The 22156-nt window shown below is 42.9% G+C and overlaps 1 protein-coding gene across 5 annotated transcripts in view; it reads right to left on the reverse strand.

Annotated features, from left to right (window-relative positions):
• MYO1C (myosin IC) overlaps positions 1–22156 on the reverse strand; it is a 416904-nt gene that overhangs the window by 30861 nt on the left and 363887 nt on the right. For all 5 annotated transcript variants that reach the window (XM_085649047.1, XM_085649050.1, XM_085649051.1 and 2 more), the window contains exon 20: positions 15335–15448. In XM_085649047.1, coding sequence (XP_085505173.1) covers positions 15335–15448 — 114 coding nt within the window. The remainder of the gene's footprint in view (positions 1–15334; positions 15449–22156) is intronic.

The following is a 22156-nucleotide window of genomic DNA, read 5'->3' on the forward strand; positions in this document are numbered from 1 at the left end:
GATTTTTCAGAGAGGAATCTGTTCAGTAGGATCTTTTTCGCCTCTTTTTTGATGACATGTGTCAATGGGTTAGCCCAAACCTTGGATGGTAAGTAGTTCCAAATCCTTGGAGCCAATCCTTTTATTATTCTCCGAGATTTTAATTATCACTTGGAATTAACCAACAATCTAGACTCTGGCAGACTATTAGACAATCTGGCAGCTTTTGGCTTTAGCCAGCTAGTAAATGAACCCACCCATCAGGCAGGCCATATCTTAGATGGCATTTTTTCTATTAATGCAGATATCGATCTGACCAGTGTTACTGCTCTTCCCTGGTCAGACCATAGAGCGGTCTATGTTAAGATCAGGGTCTCTCTGCCAACACACCAAACCCATACGAAAGCGCTAAAGGTAAAGACCAGACGATGGACTAGCGTCCAAGCCGACAGTCTAAATATGGCCCTCGGCCAACTTCCCCTTTCGCTGAGTAAGGACAATAATGAGGCAGCATCCATGTTTAATGAATGGCTCGTGACAGCAGCCGACTCTGTGGCACCTGAAAAACTGGTAACAGTCAAGAGATTAAAACCTTCAGCTCCCTGGTATAGCTCTGTGCTATAAGGTTTAAAAGTAAATTGTAGGAAAGCGGAGCGACTCTGGAGGCATGATTACAGTATAGACAAGAAAACAATCTACAATTGTGCTCTTCAACAGTATAAAGACGCAATAATTGCTGCTAAAAGATTGTTCTATACTACTAAGATTGAGGAAGCAGGTAATTCTACCAAGGAGCTTTTCAAAACGGTTACTCTGCTTTCCAAATCGCAGCAAGCCAACATGTTCCAGCTAGATCAAGGTATGTGTGATAAATTAGCCACATACTTCCAGAATAAGGTCCAACTAATTTACGATGACCTCCTGAATACTCAATTGAGCTCAGATAAGTCAGAACAACCCCAGGTTGAGACGGGTATAATACACTCTAGGTTAGTATGTTTTCCAGCAACTACTAGCGAGGAAATGTGTAAACTTATCGTCTCTACAAAATCAGGCTCACCTAAAGATCCCTGTCCTCCCATGATTATGCATTTGGCTGCAAATAGAATTGGGGATGAACTGACTCCCTTAATTAACCAAGTGCTGGGGTCAGGCAGTTACCCAACTTGCTGGAAGAAAGCTACGATCAGGCCAATTTTGAAAAAGCCTACCTTAGACCCCTCAGAGCCCAAGAATTATCGCCCAACAGCTGGTCTGCCTATAGCAGCTAAGATCCTGGAGACGTCAGTGAATAAGGTACTGACTGACTACCTGGACACCTTTAATCTGCTGGACTCGATTCAGCATGGTTTTCGATCACAGAATTCCAAGTAATCTGCTCTGCTTGTAGCAGCAGAGGAGATCCGAGGAATGGTGCATAGAGGGGGCAGGGCAATCCTCGTACTGTTAGACCTGTCAGCAGCTTTCGACACCGTGAATCACACTGTGTTAGTACGGAGGCTACAGGAGGTTGGTATCGAGGACCCAGCTCCATCCCTTCCCTCATCGTTTTTGGAGGGTAGGGAGCAGAGCCTATACTGGGATGGCTTTCAGTCTGACAGTTTCCATCTCCCTTGTGGGGTTCCACAGGGATCAGCTTTGTCACCCACGTTGTTTAACATCTATGTCATTCCCCTGGCCAGACTTATCAGGAAGCATGGTTTCGCCCTAGTGTCCTACGCGGATGATTCCCAACTTATAGTCTTGATAGCTAATCAGCCGGATGACACAGCTGTCAGGTTTCATGCGTGTCTTTCAGAAATTATGACCTGGATGAACCATAGCTTCCTGAAGATTAACACAGACAAGACGGAGATCATCAAGTTTGGTCAGGGGCAATCCCTGTGGAACGACTCCTGGTGGCCACTGAAGGCCGGAGAGTGCACTAGCCCTGTATCCAAGGTGAGAAACCTGGGTGTCATTTTTAACAGCCAGCTAAATTTCTCTGCTCAGGTGAATAGTCTTACCTCTTCTTGCTTCTTCCTAATAAAAACCTTAAAAAAGATTTTTCCTTTCATAACGCAAGAACTACAAAAGACAGTCGTGGTGGCCCTTCTGCTGTCCAAGCTTGACTATTGTAATGCCTTGCTGTTGGGGGATTAATAAAACTCAACTGAGTAGGTTACAGTCACTGCAGAATTCCGCTGCGAGGCTGCTTTTAAATATTCCTAGAGGCCAATCCACTTCGGCGGGAATTAGAGCACTTCACTGGCTTCCTGTACAGCAACGTGTGGAATTTAAGGCATTATGCCTGGTCCACAAAGCATTCTTTGGGGGAGGAGCTAAAGAAATTTAAAAAATGCTGATACGCTATATCCCCGGTCGTGCCCTGAGATCCAGTACTTTGGGCCTTCTTCGGGTAAATAGGACTAGGAGAGTAAGATGGGGTGGAAGAACTTTTTCAAACAGTGCAGCAAAACTGTGGAATAATTTGCCTACTGCAATGAGACTTTTGCCAAACCATCAATCCTTTAGGAAAGTCCTGAAGATTTGGCTGTTTGCCTCAATATAGTCCTCGCAATAAAGATTGCACCACTTCCACACTCACTAGCGCCAAGACGCCATGGCAATCGCGCGCTTTATAAACTTATATCCTATCCTATCCTAATCCAGAAAAGAAGCGTGTTTGTTTTCTGAATCTGGAGGGTTCTAGTCAGAGAGTTTGCACTTCTGAGTGAGCGGCTGTCTTCTAAAATTCGAATCTTTTCTACCAGGTACCTTGGTTCGTTACGATGTACAGCTTCATGCGTGAGGTAAGCAATTTCCACTTGAGTTCTGGCCTCACGCGAGAACCAGTTGATAAACCTAGGTGACAGGGTAATATGGTCAAAGCGTATAGTGCCTGTTACCAGTCTAGCTACCGAGTTGCGGGTCGCTTTGTGGGGAACCATTCTGGATTTGGGAAGACCTGAAAAGGTTGCAGAACCATATTCTAATCTTGAGACCAATAATGATTGTACCTGCTTGTTTGAAGTCTGGAGGTGGCAGAAATGGTTTCATTTTCTTTAGTAGCTTGAGTTGGAATTATGCTCTGCGGGTTGTAGCACTGATATGTTCCTGCATGTTCAGATTCTTGTCCAGTATATTCCAAGGGATTTGTGAAATCAAGATTGATAAGTTTGCAGTTTAGGCTTCGAGGTGATTGAGCCAGTCTTGAATGTGTGTAGAGCTGTTCTGAGGGAATAAAAGTAGGAATTCTGTTCCAGTGAGTACAGCTTAAGGTTGTTTTAAGCTAGTCTGGGTTATGACCAGAGTGTTATTTAGTTGGATGATATCTTCCTGGGAGGTTATCTTTAAATATAATTGAGTGTCATCTTCGTACATGTGGTATGCAACGTTTGATTATTTGAAGATTTGCGTCAGTGGCTCCATGTATAGGTTAAAGAGTTAGGGGAATATGGTTGAACCTTGTGGGACTCCGCATCTCACTGGTGTGGTACCTGAGAAGGAGGTTCCTAGTTTGTTCGCTTTGAGCGGTTCTGCAGGAAGGATGCAAACCATGAGAGCACTTTCCCGGATAGTCTCATTCTGTTTTATAGCAGTTTTAGTAGGTTGTTGAGATTGACTATGTCAAATGCCGATGATCGGTGTAGTAGTATGAGTAGGCAGGAGAAGTTGTAGTCTGGCATCTTGAGAGTGTAATCTATTATGAGAGCAATAGCCGATTCTGTGTTGTGCCAAGGTCTAAATCCTGATTGAAATTTGTTGAGTAAGTTAAATTGATCAATGTGCTGACTCAATTGTTTGTGTACAAATTTTTCTAGCAATTTGGCCAGAAAGGGAATATGCTATACTAGACAAAAGTTGCTAAGAGTTGTAGAGTTTGCTCCTACTTTTTTCAGGAGGGGTGTCACTTGCCCAGCATTCAGACAATTCAGGATAATGCCTTGTTTTAGCGATGAATTTACGATCTTATTCAGTATGGGTGAAAAGAGGTGACTGAGTTTCTTTAACATTGTGGAGGGGATAGGTTCGTTGAAATGTGAAGTTGGTTTCATGGATAATAACGTCTTGTGGACCTCTTCCTCAGTAAGTGATTTGAACTCCAGACAGCTTGATTTTTGGTTTTGGATAGGTTGGTCTCCGTCTGTTCCTCCACTGGGTATGGGGGATACACCGTCAGAATTGTGTTCATTTGCTACATTTGCTCTTAGCCTTTTTTTCTCGGATACAATTTTCGATTTCCAATATTTTTCCATTGAAAAACGAAGAGATTTCCACTGAGTTATTGTTGATCTTGGTTGCATTGTAAGCTTCGGTCTGTTGGTTGACAATTTTGAACAATCGTATAGGGATATCAATGACATGTATGCTGTCCTGCATTTTTTTTTACCACATATGATATTAGTGGAACTGAGGAGAAAGCATGTGCCAAGAATCCTGATGAAGATGTTGACAGAGCATCACCATCTTAGAACGATGTGGAAACCTGAATGCAAATATATGACATTTGGAGATTGTGTGTGTAGCAAATATGTCTATGAAGAGTTGTCCCCAATCCACAAAATGCAATCGACAAAGGGCTGATGTAATTCCCATTCACAAGTGACCCTCAGTTGTCTAACTTGGGAGCCAGCAAAGGCATTCATTTGAACCGGCAAAAAAAAGGTAATAAGTTGTCCATTGTGTTGTATTGACCAACAACAAAACATTTGTGCCTTATTGTTCAAGGGTTGAGACTTTAGCCCACTCTCCTTATGTAATACATCATTGTGGTGTTTTCTGTATCTATTTGGACAACTTCCCTGCTTGCCTCGGTTCAGAATGATTTAAGATGACATACAGCAATTAACTGTAAAGTCCAACAGGGACAACATTTGTATAGTTCTGTTTGGGGTATTATGGCATTCCCCTATAACAGCTAAGTGTCTAGGTATTGATACCCTTCTACCGCTTGTTGCCTTAGATGTGCCATCACTGCCAAGCCTTTTGTGAGCATTCTTGGACTTTATTTCGAATGGAAGACTTTGACTTGTTATCTAGCCACTTACCAGAAACAAAAGACATTTCTGATGTAATTGGTACAAGTGCATGTGAAAACAGGCGTTCTTGAGGTCCACTGACATCAACAGTCCTCTTCTGGCAATTGAATGACATCTTCCAAGGCTGTCATTATGTATCTGTTTAGGTCACATGTCTAAGACAGAGCTTATGATACCATGTTTTTCTAAAATCAGGCAATAAACGGAGTACTCTCCCTGATTTCCTGTAGAGAAAATTTCTTTTGTAGATGAGACTGAATAGCGGAGGTATATGATCTTCTTTTACACACATTTTATTGGCCTTTATTTCTGTGGTTTCCTTTTAAATTCTATGCAATATTCATGTTGCCTTATGCTTTAGTCCCATGTGCCTGAGACAGATGATTTCCCATTGGTGTGGGAAGTACTTCCGATGCCTACCAAACAGAATGTTATGATCTGGAGAATAGAATAATAGTTTTATCACCTACTCGTGGCAGCTACATTAGCAGCACTTTAATGTTAGTGCTTATACTTGAATGTGTGGCTCAGTAACATTTTATGTAATTGCAGGCTTTGTGTGGTTTAAGGGGGTCGAGAAATGTGACACCATTGAGGAAGGATTTTGTGTTGAAACGAGTGTTGAGGAAGACTGGCTAAGCCACAATGAGATACAACAGTATTAAAATAAGAAGAATTAAGAACGCGAAAAGATATTAATGCATAACTGAATTGATTCTATATTGTTTCTGAAGCATTATTTGTTCTGTCAATGAGAGCTGAAGCAATATCCAACAGTGAACAGTATACAGGAATTATTTTTTCTTTTAAGTCCTGTGATTTATGAAGCAATTTGTGTGATGAATGCAGAAGATTGAGGTATGCATGCGGATGTGGGTGATTTAAAATGTGTTTCAAATAAATCTGTTTTGGATTAGCTCAAATGTTTGCAAGAAAAAAAGCAAAAGATTATATCTGATGAAAAGAAAATGATCATTTTATAGTAAAGAAAGAATAAATATATCACTACAAGCAAACAAATATTGTTGATGCAATCCCCGTGGAAAGGATTGCTGCCTGTCTTGAGGACCTAGATCCTTGGCTAAAAGAACCACTTTGTCATAATGTACCCATTATGTTGACAGTCTCAGTATCCTTTTACACTTGAGATACAGAGATGTTCAACCTTTTTAAGGCATATTTATCATGGGGCTTTGTGCCTTGCATCTAAAGTCGGAAACTCTAAGCTATGCCTGTGGCGAATGGCATATCCTTCGATGAGTTGGATCTGATCTGCCTAATGATGATTTTAAGCATGACAATCTGCTGTACTGCACAATAAATGAAGCCTACTTTATGTTCATCAGGTCAAAGTTGTAAAACGTCCTCAATATCCTCCCAATACTGAAGCCTATATATGAGCAGTAACACAGTAGAATTGGGAAACTGCCCTTATGCAGCTGCCCGGTTTTAAATATTTTTTTCTACATGGTATCTTGTGTGTTGCTCTTTATTACAGGGGGTGGACCTGAAGTAGAAGCAGGGCTGACTGAATATGTCTAAGCAATTGTCACAATTAAAGAATGAGGTGTTGTATGAGATCTTATTGGATCTGGTGCAGTTTCCAACCAATGGACAAGTGCACTGAGTGTATTAATGTCTTCTCAAATAGCACCACACAAATCAGAATTACAATCAACATATCAGAAATTTCACAGGAACGATCACTTACATCTCTATTCAAAAAACATCTGGTCCAATTTCAACCCTATTACCGAAGAACTAGTTAAAATTATTTTTAAAAACATTAAGCCAGCTTTCTACTACGAATACATCATTCAGGATGTTATCAACAAAACAGATTTTTATCTAGCCTGAAAACTTTGGATTGCATTATAACTGTGTCATTACAGATGTCACCTTCCCCGATTGCCTCCAATGTGTCAAAATCACTCCTCTGTTAAAAAAGACAATCCCAATCAACTTTCCAATTTGAGGCCCGTAACAAACTTACCACAGAAGGGCAAAGTAAAAGAAAAAGCATTGCTGATCTACAAGCCAGCCACATCGATCAAAAAAGCTGCTGGCTTCATGCAAATCCACCTTAAGGAAAGGTTGCAGCACAGAAACTGTAATGCTTAAAATACTGGATGATATCTTTAAATCATGTATTGGTGTAAAGACCAGGATCTTTTTAATGGAAAATTGAGCAGTTGGTCATATTAGGAAACGTGCCAATGTCAGTCAGGATCCCTAATGGGTTTATTCTTGCACCCACATTGTTCAACCTGTACATGTAACCATTAAGCTGCTAAACGGCGTTTAGAGAAGGCGCAATCGTTTAATATGCAGATGACACTAACATTCATATAAAACTTAAATCAAAGTATCCACATTCAGAAAAAAAAACTTTACAACTAGATGTCAATCTTCCTCAAGTTGAATTTGAGCAAACTGAGGTGATCCTTATTAGAAAGCTCCTTGACATAAAATTCTAAACTGTTTGGATACCTGAGCTTAGCACCAACAAATTTCCTTTATGTCCTGGTAGACAAATTAAAATCACTTCACCTTTGGAGCAATTACAGTCTTTCAATTAATTCACAAATTGTTTGTACAACCAACTCTGCAATCACTTCATTCATTAAAATAGCTCAAACCCATATTGCACCCTAATGACTGCTGCACCACAGTCTAGGCCACTGTACTTGGTATGCTAGATTATGGTAATCCATTCTAGCAGGCGTTTCATGCCTTTGGCACCAATGAAAGACATTCCTTATTCTGCGGCTAGGGTGCTACCAGGCACTAGAAAGTATGACTACGTATTGCCTTTTCTATATGACCTGCACTGGCTTGCGATACAAGCCAAGATCAACTTCAAGCAATACTGCATTACTTTTAAGAACATGTTTATGCAACATTCAGAATATCGTGGAGCTTCTCTAAAAATACCAGGTGGCAATAAAAGCATCAGATGCAGTGACGCACTAAAATCTGAAGGGAAAAAAATCAGAAGTTGCAAAGACGCCAAACAGTCATTCACTGGGGAAGCACCTTCTCTGTGAAACTCACTCCCAGCTTACCTGAGGTGCTCAAAATAGTTCCTAACCTTCGGCAAAGAACTGAAAACGCACCTTTTTCAAAGCTATGTGGAATGATCTCTGTAATTCTTGTCCACAGCTACCTTTTTCCCTTTGCCTACTCTCATACTCTCCTATAGAATTCTAACCCTCTTGTCCACTCCCTCCATGTTCAGAAATCTTAGTGCCCACCCCATCTGAGGTTTTTAGAACCTCCTTCTCTATTGCACTCTATTCTTCTAATATACCTCTTTTAAATTCAATTATACTGCCAATCCTTTGAAGCTTCAATTATAAAAATTCTCTCTCTCATCCATATCTTTTACTAGAAATACAAAATTTGCTTGCTGTTTTATCCCTGGCTGGAGGGCGACCGGACCTCTGACAGTCTTCATATCTTTCATTCTTTCTTTACACAGGTTCTAGCTTTTATTCTTTGAGTTATATCTATTCTTGTTCTTTGCCTTTATTGAGGCTACTTTGTTAACAATGTAACTTTACATTCTGTTGACAAACGGTTCACTGGGTTGTATGAAAAGAGTTCCCTTGGAAACAAACTTCCTCTTCATTTACACAAAATACGATTTTGCTGATACTGTCGCCAAATGTGATCTTTCTTTATCCAAATCATCCATCTTGAAAACAAGCATTTTCCAAAGATTTCAGCTCCAAAGGTTCCCAGCTCCAAAATCAGACAGAACCTAAATATCAAGCTGTCACTTATTAAAACATACTTTTTAAAAAGGCAGAAAAAAACTAACTATCCCGCCATAAGGATTTTGAATTAAACATATTCACAAATCGTTGACATAGTCACCACAAAAAAAGCTTGCTGTCAATTTTCAGATGTTTGTGTTCTCAGAATCATTATTGATCCACAGTTAAATCAACTTTTTAACCGTTGTAAGCCTAAGTAAATTAAAACTAATGATACCCATCAGAAGAATGTTTCATAACACAATGGTGAAAAGTAGAATTTGAAGATGGTGATCACACTGAAGGCATTGGGGGTCATACAGACTCTGCTTATTTTTTGGTGATGATCACAAGAGGTTTAATATAACTTTTTCCCACTAGATGGCAGAATAATGTACTACATGTTAATATAGAAAAAGGTCATCCTGCAGAACACTTTCTGATCTACCTGCAAAGGTTCCTTAAGTTTTAGAAAACGGATTCTGACTAGAATATTTGAGTGACTGGCTTTCTACTGCCTGAAAAACCTATTTTCTACATAGCACTTGTGCAGCCAATAGGCTGCTCGAAATTGGTTTGCACAGGTTAAGGAGGGTAGCACAAGACAGATGTTCAGATTATTGTATGCCTCACAATAACTATTTTTTTTTTCTTTTTTTTTTTTTGAAAAACCTTTATTACAGTTTCAGAGACATACAAGTGTGGGCCTACAACCAACAGGCCGGCCGCTAATGCACACTATAAGCATAGACACATCTTAACAGCCACATCGGTGAAGCAATAAGAGAGCTACTGGAGTGCTAATCAACTCAGCCAGCCGCAGTCCATAGACAAGCAAAGAAAGGTTTCATATTTTTAAAGAAAACGAAAAACATCACACACACAAGGCAAGAGGAGGTCAATAGTAGTAACATGTGCTCCCCGTATCGAAGGGGTAAACAAACCCAGGGAGAAAGAGGGGGGAGGGGGGCAGGCAGAAGAAACCAAATGCACATGTCGCAGGTGCATAGAGGAATGCGCGGGCTAGGGAGACAGAGCAGCATGCATCTCTCGCGTCTGGGGCGGGGCGCAAATACCTCCACGATAGGAGTTCCAGGGACCCCACACACCTTAATCCACTTCCCAGGCTTGCCTCTCGCCACATACACCGTTTTCTCTCTGAACATACACCAGTCCATGTGTTCCTTCCACGCTGAGACCGTTGGTGGCCTCTGGGAGCCCCACAGTTGTGCAATGTCACGCTTCGCTACCATATAGCCCAGAGTCACCCACTGCGTCTGCATCACATTGTAATCAGTCGGCTCCCAGACATTCAGCAAACATCTCCGTGCCTCCGGCAACAAGGCAACATGCGTGACTTCTAACTATTTTTGATAAATAATTCCTAATGCTAGACAGTCCTGTTAATAGTAGTCAAAAAGCCTGTCCGAACTGGACATCCACAGGTCTTTCCTCACTTCTAAGAAGCAAAGGGAGCCGGTTAGAAAGGAAATATTCTAATACACGTAGGGTCAGTTTGTATGTTGCTCTGGAAAGAAAAGAATGTTTTGACTCACTGACCTCAAGCACCGAACAGGCCGATATAGCATTAAAGATATGTGAAGATACTTGCTGTGAAGAACATTGAGCATAACCCTAACATATTCAATACAATTCTGATTGTACTAAAGAGCCAGTGGTGTGGTGTCTACATGAATAAGGGTGAGCCATGTTGTATTCCAAAAAGGTGGGTAATATGATTTTGCAGAACATCTAGTATTTGCCTAAAATTTTCACTTTGAAATACCATACTTTTAATGCAAAAATTTTTATTGGTATTTTTTAATTGCTGCTTAACCTGCTACAATGCACGAAATGAAATGTTACTTCAAAAAACAACATTTCAAATTGACTACTCAAACAAATACGGTTAATTTTATAGCAAACTGACCCCCTTTGAAAAAAGATGACCTGCTGTACCTCAAACGAAATGGAAATAAATTTCTAAAAACAAATAGGTGAGGGTGGACATTTTTTGATTAGACCTGGCCTAGGTAACTACTTGGGTCACTTTTCAGTCTATTGTTTTTACCCATTCTAGACAATGACCAGATGAATGCAACGCAGAACTGGTTTTGAGGTACTAAGGCCTAATCAGAGAAGTATAGCTTAATTCTTACACCACAGTGAGTCCGGGGACCCATATATGGAAATACGTCTCACGCTGACGAAGGCAAAGTGGTCCTGGGTGGAATTCTTGAATTAATGTGAGCCACTAGTAATTACTCATGGCTGCATTGCAGTCCTTTCTTTTGTTTTTGCCCTTTATGTCACTCAAGACAGATACCCGTCTTATGTAAATAAGCCTTGGTGTGGCTCCAATAGGAAAACTCTATCAGGCCAGATCGCCTTAGGAATTGAGGCACTTGCAACTCCAGACCAGGTTCAGCCCACGTACGCCTCATCAATAAGGAATAGTTTGAATTCTATGGTGTTGTGAGCCCACAACGTACATCTGGGCATACTCGCAACACTTAGGGCATTGCACTAAGAAAAACAAAATGGTTATGGGTGGAATGCTTAAATCATCTCAGTCACTGGTAGTTACCTGGGCCACATTCCAGTCCATCATTGTTTGCTTGCCCAATATGTCATTCTATACAGAGAAGTTTGGGCCAGCTCTGAACTGCCAGGCAAAGTCTCCTCCAGATGTGAACATAAGCAACCTCAGACCAGCTTTGGCAGGTTTAGGATCATTAGTGAGGTATAGCTTGGTTTTGATTGCATAGAGAGCAGAGGACTGACTTCCTGACCTACCCTTAGCACTTATGGAATCATATTAAGGAGAAAAAAAAGGTGATGGATGATTTGCTCGAATAATCTTTGCAACTGGTAATTTCTTGGTCTGCAGTCCTGTATACCACAATTTGCAAATCATCTTTAATCTAGCTCTATCTCTAGCTTAAGTTTAAATAGCTCAGTGAAAAAGATGCTAGAACTACTCAAATGAGTCGGGTACCATCGTTACTACTTGGCACAGCTTATGACAGTTTTGCTGGGGGACTTTTAACTGAATAAAAAATACACAACAGAGAAATCATACTATTTTTCGAAACACAACAAAGTGAGAAAATTAAATCTAAGAAAATCCTTTCAATGTAAGAATGAACCTATATTTTTCACCACGGATATTGTAAACATTACTGAATCGTTGTGAGAAAGTGCCATCTTTCTTGCATGGTATGCCCCCACTTTTTGCTGAATTGATGATGTACTTTTACTGAGTGTGCCCTGGGCTCCAGCCAATCAGGTGCCCAGGGCCTGTGTTCCTTCCCTAAAACTGCATGATGCCTAAACCCAACTGGCATCTCTGGCCACATGTCAGCCCCTGGTAAATGGTACCCTAGGTACCCAGGGCCCTGTGACCAGAGAAGGCCCCTAAGGACTGCAGCACTTATTGTGCCACCCTCAGAGGCCTTGTACCCTGACACACACACACTGACTTTGCAGGCTGAGTGTCTTGGTGCAGAACAAAACAGAGTCGACATGGCACACATCCCTGTGTGCCATGCCCACAAAACACACTGCCCTGGCATACCTCAGTCACCCCTCTAGCTGGGTGCCCTATGCCAGTGGTGTGGGTACAGGTGCATGAGCCCTGTACTCCTTAGTACCCAGGTCTATTCCTGGGCACTGTAAGTGCAGTGCTGCCATTAAGAGTATATGGTGCTGGGAGGTCGTCATCACGAACTCCACAGCACCATGATGGCTGCACTGAAGACTGAGAAGTTTGATAACAAACTTCTCAGCACATTAAACCCACACTGATGCCAGTGTGGGATTTAATGTAAAATGCACGACAGAGGGCACCTTAGAGATGCCCCCTGAACCTAACCAGCAACCAGCATCCTGACTGAGAGGCTGCCTAGGCTGCCACCCAGCAGACATGTTGCTGGTCTACAACAATGCATGTCTTGGGCGAGGTGCTAGGTCTCCTCCCCCAGGATGGGCAGGGGAAGCTTCAAGGGCATGCCGCCTTTGTGAGCTTCTCCAGGCCACTTGCTGTACTCAGCAAATGGCCCCTACCGGTTCTGACCCCCACTCTGGCGGGAAGATCGGCGGGAAAACCTAAGTGAGCAAATGGGGAGTTCCAGCCTCTGCCAACCCCACCCCTAAGGTGGGGGAGGCGAGGTGAAGCTCAACTCGGGCTCTCGCCATCTTGAGGATGGGGAGTCCTACCCAATCAGGACTAGGCTCCTGCCCCCCTCCCACTGGAGAATGGCAGGATAGGGGTGTACCCACTCCAGGGCAGGGACCCATTGGTCCCTGACCTCTACCTACCTGTAACGCCCCTAAATTTAGTATTTTGGGGCACCCTGAACCTTCCTTCCTCAGATCCCAAATCCGAAACAAGAAAGAAGAACAAGAAGAAAAAAGACCTGCCGTGCAGCTGCTAACAAGAGGACGACACCAACTGCCCTGGCCCCAGCCCTACAGGCCTGTCGACCCTCGAACCTCCTCCTGCTAAAACCCGGCATCTCCAGTGGTCAGAAACCTCGAAAGCCCCAGAGGACCGGACTGTCTTGCTCACCTAAAAGACTGGGACTCCCACGAGCAGTGGTTCGGCTCAAAGCAAGTAACAAACCCCTGGTGCCAGCCAGGAACCGCGCCTCCTGCACACTCTGCACCCGCCAAGCCCGGCCTGTGCCTGAGTGGACAAAGACCATGGGGACGTCCCCCTGGTGACTGTGACCAAGAATCCAGCACCCAAGGACCCTCCTCGACGCTCCTGACAACGCCAGCAGCCTCAGAACCAGGGACCCCTCCAACCGGAACCAGCAGAGGGTAAGATTTCCCGACGCGAAAAGACACACCTGCACCCGGCTCCCTCCGGCCCCCTGTGCCCAGCTCCTGGGTGCCTACCTAACCTACAGCTTCCCAACTTACCTCTCAAAGTGGTGGTCGCACCTGAAGAATCTCCGTCCCCGAGCTTGCAGCCTTTGCTCATCTGGTAACTTCTCCATTGAAATCCACTGAGCGCCCGACGGCTCAAAAGCACCCTGCACCCAGCCGCCCGAGTGCCCCTGGAAGTGCAACCTCTATCCTATCTTACTTACCAACTTGTCCTGTGTGAGTGACCAGGAGCCCAGCTCCCAAAGCCGCGTGGCCTGCCTGCGAGCAGCCACCAACCAAAGGCCCCCTGCCCGCCATAGGCTAACATTGGGCCTAACTCTCTCTGCACCCGGCTGCCCCTGAGGGTGTAACAACTGGACCTACCTGACCCTGGGAGACCCCCGAGTCTATGCCCAGAACCTCAACTCCGCCAGTCGAGTACTTACCTGAAAGCCGATAACTCACTTTTTCTACATAGGGTAACATTGACTGGTTTCACTTGGAAATTCTTCTAAGTGTCGAGTTTTGAAACTTTAAAATATTCACTAAAAATCAGCCGAACGACAAAAACGAAATTACTCACCTGTTATCAGGAGAGATGCCAGTGTTGGATCTTGGTGCCCAGCACTGACCCTGACAATTAATTACAACAGTACTTACCGATAACTTGATTTTCCTCCATAGGATAACATTGCCTGGTTTTTGCCAGAAATTCTTGTCAATTTTTGAAACATACAAATATTCCTTAAAAATTGCCTGTGTAACAAAAACTATTTCTTTCAACTGTTTACAGGAAATGCACCAGGGCTGAATCCAGGATCCAGCCCTAAGTAAGAAAATCACACGCAAAGAAATTGAAATTGCATTTACTTAAAAACTCCCATTGAGCTCAATGTTATAATTGTGTTTGAATTGTGTTGCCTATTGCAACAACTGTAACTATTGCATTTAAAATTATATTGCTTATTGAATGTATACAACTACAGCATTTTATTCTGAGAAAGTATTTTGATACCTACTTGTGGTTCTAAAATAAAACAACTATATATTTTTACATACAAAACAATTGGCCTAGAGTTCAGTTCTTGAGTGTGTGAGACCATTTGCTGACCTGAGTGTGTACAACAAATGCTTTACACTGTCCTCTGATACTGCCTTACTGCTCGACCAAGCTACCACTTTAGAGAGTAAGGTTATATCTAACTTTAGCCTCTGCCAAACCTCCGGGGACTGTGGACTCTGTGCACAGTGAACCTTACTTTGGTGCAGTATATACAGAGCCACTTTCTTACAATCGTACACAATTAACTTTACAAAACCATAGTTTCTTACAGCTACTTATGTGAGAGTAAAGCAAGATGAAGCACAGAAGACAACATTACATTTTAGGTTATGACAAGTTTCCGAAAAACTGTTAATGAAATACTAAAAAAAATACATAATATCTGTAAAATGTATACCAAAAATGTTTAATTTTGAGATTTTGTGACCTAAATGAACACACTCCATCTTTATTTGCCTCAACTGATAAATTATAGAAAGGTTTACTTTTTGAAAGTAGACATTTGTCAAAGCAATAATTTTGTGTTTTCAGAAACATGAATTGTTACTAAAGTAATCGCACTGGGCTATATTTGACTGAGGGTGACTGTTGGTTTACATCCTTGCAAGGTAATCAGGTTACATTTACTGCCAGTAGCTTACCTGCCCATTTTGAACTCCTCAGGTTTGAAGCCTAAATGTTTCACTAACACTGCCACTCCATCGAGTGGCCGTCCATCCCAGTGTGGCCACGTTTCTGGACACAACGATTTGTACCTGTAACCAGGAGCAGAGGAAGACAGTGAACAACATTCACTCTTTTTTAAACCTGTGGTCATATGATTGTACAGTAGAGATGTAGAGAAGCAACCCCAAAAACTTTATTTTCCGCTTTAATGTTTCTTTTTCTTAAACCCCTATCCTCCCCCTCATAAGGAACTTACAATGATGCAACCCACCTTTTAGTCTGCTATTACTCCTCGAGTATAGAGGCTAAGATGCCAACAAAAAAGGGAGGTGATTAGGGCATATGAGGCCTGTTCCAAGGGCAATCAGTGGTTATCTAGGCAGCATTTATGGTGCATTTTGTCAGTTATCCTGAGTGTTGTACAGCTAAGGAACTGGTGAGCTCCAACTGGATAACTGAGTTACTCCCTTTGGGCATGTGATATTCCAGTGCAAGCAAAGTGAAGCAGTTAAGGCTTTCTACATGAGGTGATAGGAGTTAGAAAGTTATGCTCTCATGTAGACCAGGCAGAGTCACTGCTTTTGCCCAAGATTAATCCCTAACAATACCCTGCCAGTCTTTCATAATGGCTGCGTATAATTGTTCTTGCGTGGATAAGTGTGGCTCAATGGTTAGAGCGGCAGACCATGATGCAGAGGTCTGGCCCGGACCAGGGTTCAATTCCCGCCTCGGCGGGTCTTGGGCTCATTTTCCCCGGACCCGATAATTCTCGCCTCGGTGCCTATTCTAATCATGGGTCCCACTCTGCAACTCTGGGCAATAGCTTGCTTAATCTTCACAACGGCCCCAAAAGCGCTAGGATGCCTGGCTTCACCTTGGGGGTGCCCAGGAGTGGGCATTTCACAGGGAAAGGCCAGGAAGGGTTCCACAGCGGTATGTGCACAGCGCCTGAGAGACCCTTTCGGGGATGTGCGGAGCGCTATATAAATGCACTACATTTACATTTGTCACAGGGACGGCTAGTAAATAGTGGATGAGTAGTGGACATGTTCTACTGGGCAACATTGCACTATAACCTGTGGTAACCCTGGGGTCCTGAGCCAAGATACAACCTTTAGCATGTTTACAGAGTTTATGTCACAGATGCAGGATTACTTTAAAAATATGGGCACTGTAGTCAATGTTATTCTATGAGGCAGCAGTCTACTTGACTTGCTGAACAAGAAGACTCATCAGGCTTTCTACTATGAGGTCTCTAAGAATGTTTCTACGTTCCAGTAATGGTACTCGGGTACCAGACAGAGATGACAGAATGTACCAACTTTGCGATATGTCTGGTCTGCTAGTTTAATGATTTGGCACTGGGTGAAAAACTGCCCAATTTTGTGGGCTGAAACCCTAGCAGCTGAGTTTCTAGTTATATAAAGTTGGAAAACACAATCAACCAAAAGCTCACCACCCAATCAACGATGATCACTTGGAAGGTAGCCAGTGGTGCAGTGTAAGGTTCCATCAGGGTCTCAATGTCCAATTCAGTGGTAACCATAGGTTCGGTCTGCAAATAAGGATGAGCTCCCCAGCAGCTATAACTATACCCAGGTAATGCTTGTCTGAGACTAGCTATTTTGTTTAGCTTCTGTGAGCAGGTTGGACTGTGGTCTCTAGTGATTTTGGTCTTTTAAGCGTCGTCCATGCATATTCTCCACGTCTTTGGACTCTGATCCTAGTATCGAGGCAAATTTTAAAGAGGATTTCCAGCTGCTCTTTTATGGGATTGTTCAGCACCTGCTCTTTCCAACGATTACAGCAGCAAGTCGTCTTCAAATAGTCCATGCTTTGTCTCCCACTTGAATAGAAGAAAGGTGATCCATGTGGTGTGCAAAGTCAGGCGGATGTCTAAAGGCTCTACAAAATACTGGGTCCCGAAGTCCAATATTTATACCACTTTTAGAGCACAGCTAAAAAGCATGAGCTAACCAAAGTGTATTCTTTTTCAACATTTCAGCACATCATCTAATCAAGAAGTGGGTTTCCATCTTTGGCCTCTTGTTTCATGAGCTTTCAGAGCTGATGCTCTAAGGTCAGTCAGACCAACAGAACACCACAATTAATAGAGGACAGCAAGCAACACAAGAAGTGGTGGCAATATGAATTTCCTCAAAGCAGGAGGAACCCTACTCTGAGCAAAGGGAAGTGGATAGCAACTTCCCCCACCTACCAGTTATAACTAGTTGCAGGGAGCCTCAAACACTGGGAAAGAGCATAAAGCCATGCTCACCCTGTATCCCAGTTGATATCACCATTTCCTAGTGTTACTGTGAAACACCCACACATAAGACACATCTCCCACACATTAATATAATCAACTGACAGGATGGAATATTTTAAGAGAGTGCCAGTAGGAAGTCTAGCTGTAGTTCTATGGAAACATAGCCTGTGCCACAGACTGAAATTACTATAACTCCACCACCAGTTACCCCATACTTGCAATGGGTGTAAAGTACCTACCCTGACTCATTTAGGGGATTCCCTCTCACTGACCCTGTTATCAGACCTTGGCTATACTGACAAAAACACATGAAGACATTTTTAGTGCCTCCAATATACTTGTTGATTGTTAAGTTCACTTTAGACAAAAAAAAAGACCATGCCAGAAACATTTGCAGGGCAGGCACAGCTTTCTTTTTCCTGCAGCGTCATTGGCTGCTAGATGATGGCAATCACAACACAGCAAAATAGATGGAGTGAATTTCAGTTGAGAAGAGGGGAAACTGTCTTTTTTTAAGGAAGGGATGGTGGTCGCACCCAGCTGTATTCGTGGTCAAGGAACAAAGGATCTGAAGTTGCCCTGTCCACAGAGAACACTTGGCAACCTGCAAGGAAATCACCACCTTGAACAGACCCACATAATGTGCCCCAAATGGAAAGCAGTACCCCTGCAAGCTTTCGTCTCAGCACATGGAACATGTGCAAATGTGCACACTCAAGGGAATCAAATACCACAGTTACAGTGGACACATCAGACTTTTATGGGGATGGCCAAGGCCTACAACTCTGAACTATTCATTCACTGCCACTAATCACTAGTCGCTCCTCTGCCAGGTATGAGGGGTGGAAGCCGCTCTTGGTTTTGGGTGATGGCAGACAACAATAAAAGACTCTACCACAGAATGACCAAAATAATAATAGAGTATCTACAGTAAACATGTAGGGTCTTGAGTCCATTGGTGTGAATAAAGATGTTAGATGACGAACTAAAAGAGCAGAAAGACACAGCTCTTTAAAGTCACCCTTAGGACTTCAATATCTATAAGGGATGAGGTGATGAAAGGAGAATCAAAGTAATAGAAGTACTATTTGGGGGGACAATACCTGAAACATAGAGGGAGTTAATGACTACTGGGAAGCATCCTTTTTGTGTCCTGTTTTTTTTTTTTTTTACTCCCAATGTCTCCGGACCTTACTACTTTTACATTGACAGTTGAAAGAGAGAGACTAAACAAGTGGACACACTCAACAAACAACAGCACACAGTCAAGGCTTACGCTAGTAGGTAGAGAGGACTAGAAACTTATATACTGTCTGGCACTGTAAATAACTTATATGTCTGATCTGTGCTATAAGGTCTATGAAATCCAGATAAATGGAACAGTTTGATCTATGGCACACAAAAACGGACACTGCCAGCAGCACCGTCGGAGGCAGAGATATGATTCCAAATGAGTTTATAACCTCTACACGCTAGATCTTCTATACACTGTTATGCTGAATGTAGGCCGATTTGGGAACTTTACGGCTCATCAGCTATGCTTACATCTGGACATTAGACAGACAAAGGTGCTCGACCGAAAAACAATTGAGCCACTTAGATATGATAAGCTTGCTCCTCTATCTTTGAAGGTCTCTGGCTCCAGGTTCACTGTGGATTTGAGTTTCCACAAACATTTATTCCCAAATGTCCAGCACAAAACCCACCTAGGACTGTATAATGGAACAGGGTTCCACCCCAGGCTCTAGTGAACAATACTATTGGCAACTACTGAGCAATACTTTCAAAGTTCATTAGCCAGCTACAGGCTACGACTCATTGTAATTGGTTGCATCCAGAAACACAGACTCCTACAGTCCAGGATCTAATTGGAGATGCTAACTGGATTCTCAAAGTTTTTTGAGATCTAAATCCCCTGCAATCCTCACAATCTAACAGCCTGTATCGCAGGGATTTTGACCATGGTTTTTTATGGTGGAGATACCCACTGGGCTCCTAGGTTTCATCAGTTGGCACTGGGAATTAGACTTGAGGATAGGGTTGAATGCGATTATAAAATGTGGGATCTTTGGAACCATAAGGGCTAGAAGGATGATGTGTACGGTTCCAGAACCACCATTCCCACCTCTAGCTCATGCCTGGATGGTGCAAGATGTCCCAGACCTTCTGTACCTTGACATAATAGGTACAGGTCCCAGGTATTGGGCAGATCAAGGGTCCCTTTATCTTTCTCCACCTCGTCTTCTATACAGTGGTTCAGTTCCAGTTAACATGTTTGCTCTTCATTAGTGTACAGGGTACCATGGAAGTCTAAATGATGTACAACCTGGTGGAACGCTGCAGCCTTTACTCTCCTCTGCTGGTCGTAGGGAAGCCACAGCCAACTTGAAGGCTCTCTTTTTTGTGCATAATAGCAGCTTCTCTTTGAGTCTAGTTTTCACATCTTGGAACAGGAATGCCACAGCAAGAATGTGAGAAGTCTATATGCTACAACTGCTGGCAGTAGGGCATGATTTACATTTACCCAGGATTTTGTCCAGTTTACATGGAGGAACTAAATGAGTTTCGCACAGCGAGGGAGGGAGGTCACCTTTGTGTCTACCGTCCTCATACATTCTTAGGGATGGGATGAGATCGCCACAAATATTTATTTTAGAATGCAACAGAGAAGTAATAATAATCCACATTTGTAAAGCGCGAACAATCATTCGTAAGGGTCTCTAGGCGGTGGGGGCAGTCAGGAAGATTAAGCAAGCTATTGTCCAGAGTCACATGGTGCTGGGCTAATCTGCCGCCGACGATCGAACCGTGATCCCCAGATTAAGGAGTCAGTCGCCCTGGTCGTGGCGCCACACCTCTTCCACGTCAGCACTACCTCAAGATCAGCCTCCCCACACAGCTCCGATTCCTGAGTGGAAGTGCTGAATTTAGACTGGGGGCAGAAGCTGGTCCTGGTGATCATTTTTTAAGCCAGTGCAATCTTATCAAAATAGTTTAGATTTTTCCACATTTGCTATTGAGGTGTGAAAAGAAGAGAGATCTGAATTTAAATTCTTGTTGAATCTCATTAGTGCTATATACCAGCCCTCCTGTAGATCATTCTATCCTCGTTATATCGCCCAATGGTCTCTCTTCAAATTCTGCAGTCTGAACTCCAAGCTTAGGAGGTGGGTATGCATATCTCTGCATTGTTAATTTGTTTAGCCATTCATACACCCCTTGAATGTCTCCCAAAATATCTAGGGGGCAGACACAAAACCATTGAATAACACAGTTCACTATGCACCCCCTACGTTCTTCCTTGAACGCCACATCTAGTAGTGGATGAATAGTGCCACTATCTTGTATGCTTCACACAGCAAAGGAGATCAATCTGTATTTTTACTGAAGCGTGATCAGATAAAATGCGTGATATCCGCAGTCCAGGTGCTGATGTCTTTAATGCCTAAACAGCAGTCAAGTCTTGATGACATGTTATTAGCTGTTGAATGGAAAACTAAGTCTGGAGTAGTCAGGTGTTTGTGTCCTCATGACATCAATAAGGGCAAGTTGCTCTAGTATCAGTCAATGCTGTTGTAGTAGCTGGTGGAGGTAGAGAGTCATCACGCAGCCTAAGCAGTGTTCTAATATAACCATTGATGCCTCCCCTCAGAGTACCTTAAGGGCAGCACTGCTTATCCAAGTCATACACAAGAGGTCTGGCCTAATGCTGTTAAGTCATCTAGGCCTCACATCCTTATTGTCCTTTGTCATTGTACATCTTTGAATAAATACAGTGAGGCATAAGAACACTCCAAAATCTCAGCATCCCTATGCCAACCTTAAGATATAATCGTCAAACTATGATTTATTCCCTTAAAGTTGACTCTCCTGATGTCCCTTTGTCCAGTCCATGATGCCTCACTATGGTTGCATAAGGTGCTCATATAACAATGCTGAAAAAGTCTGAAAGTTACAGCCCTTCATCCTCAGCCAAGGAGTCTGCTGAACTCCTTGCAATATGACCTTGAACCCCTACATTCTTCTAAAAGTAATTTCCAAGGTTTCGGGAAGTTGTGCTGTCTGACTCTTACACAAATTCTATATGTCCTGTGTATTTCCCGTCGGCGATCTCAACAATCCTGCAAACCCACTGGAGTTCTCCTGTTTAAACTGACTTGAGACATCAGTACTGTACCCTGATGTCAATTCAGGGTCACACCCAAAGCATATCCCCTTTTTGAGAGAGTAGCTAGTGCCCTCACTCCCTAGGGAAAGAGAAGATTGACATTAGTGGCAGTGTATTTGGAGTCAGGGTACAAGCTTATTTGCCTGTACCCTAGAGGGATGAGTTGCATGACACTGTTCAGGTAAAATTCAGGTCAATTTACTATAGCAAGAAGTCTTGGTCTATACTATATCTAGGACTTTTATGAAGGGTGAACACACTGACTGTGTGGGGGTGACTGTGTGCAAATAGACAGGTGAATGAGGGTATCTATTAGACTATGGGAACGGATTGTTGGGCCCATATGGCCCTTGAGCAAAT

This window comes from Triturus cristatus, chromosome 3_2 (assembly GCF_964204655.1).
Source record: "Triturus cristatus chromosome 3_2, aTriCri1.1, whole genome shotgun sequence".
Lineage (NCBI taxonomy): Eukaryota > Metazoa > Chordata > Amphibia > Caudata > Salamandridae > Triturus > Triturus cristatus.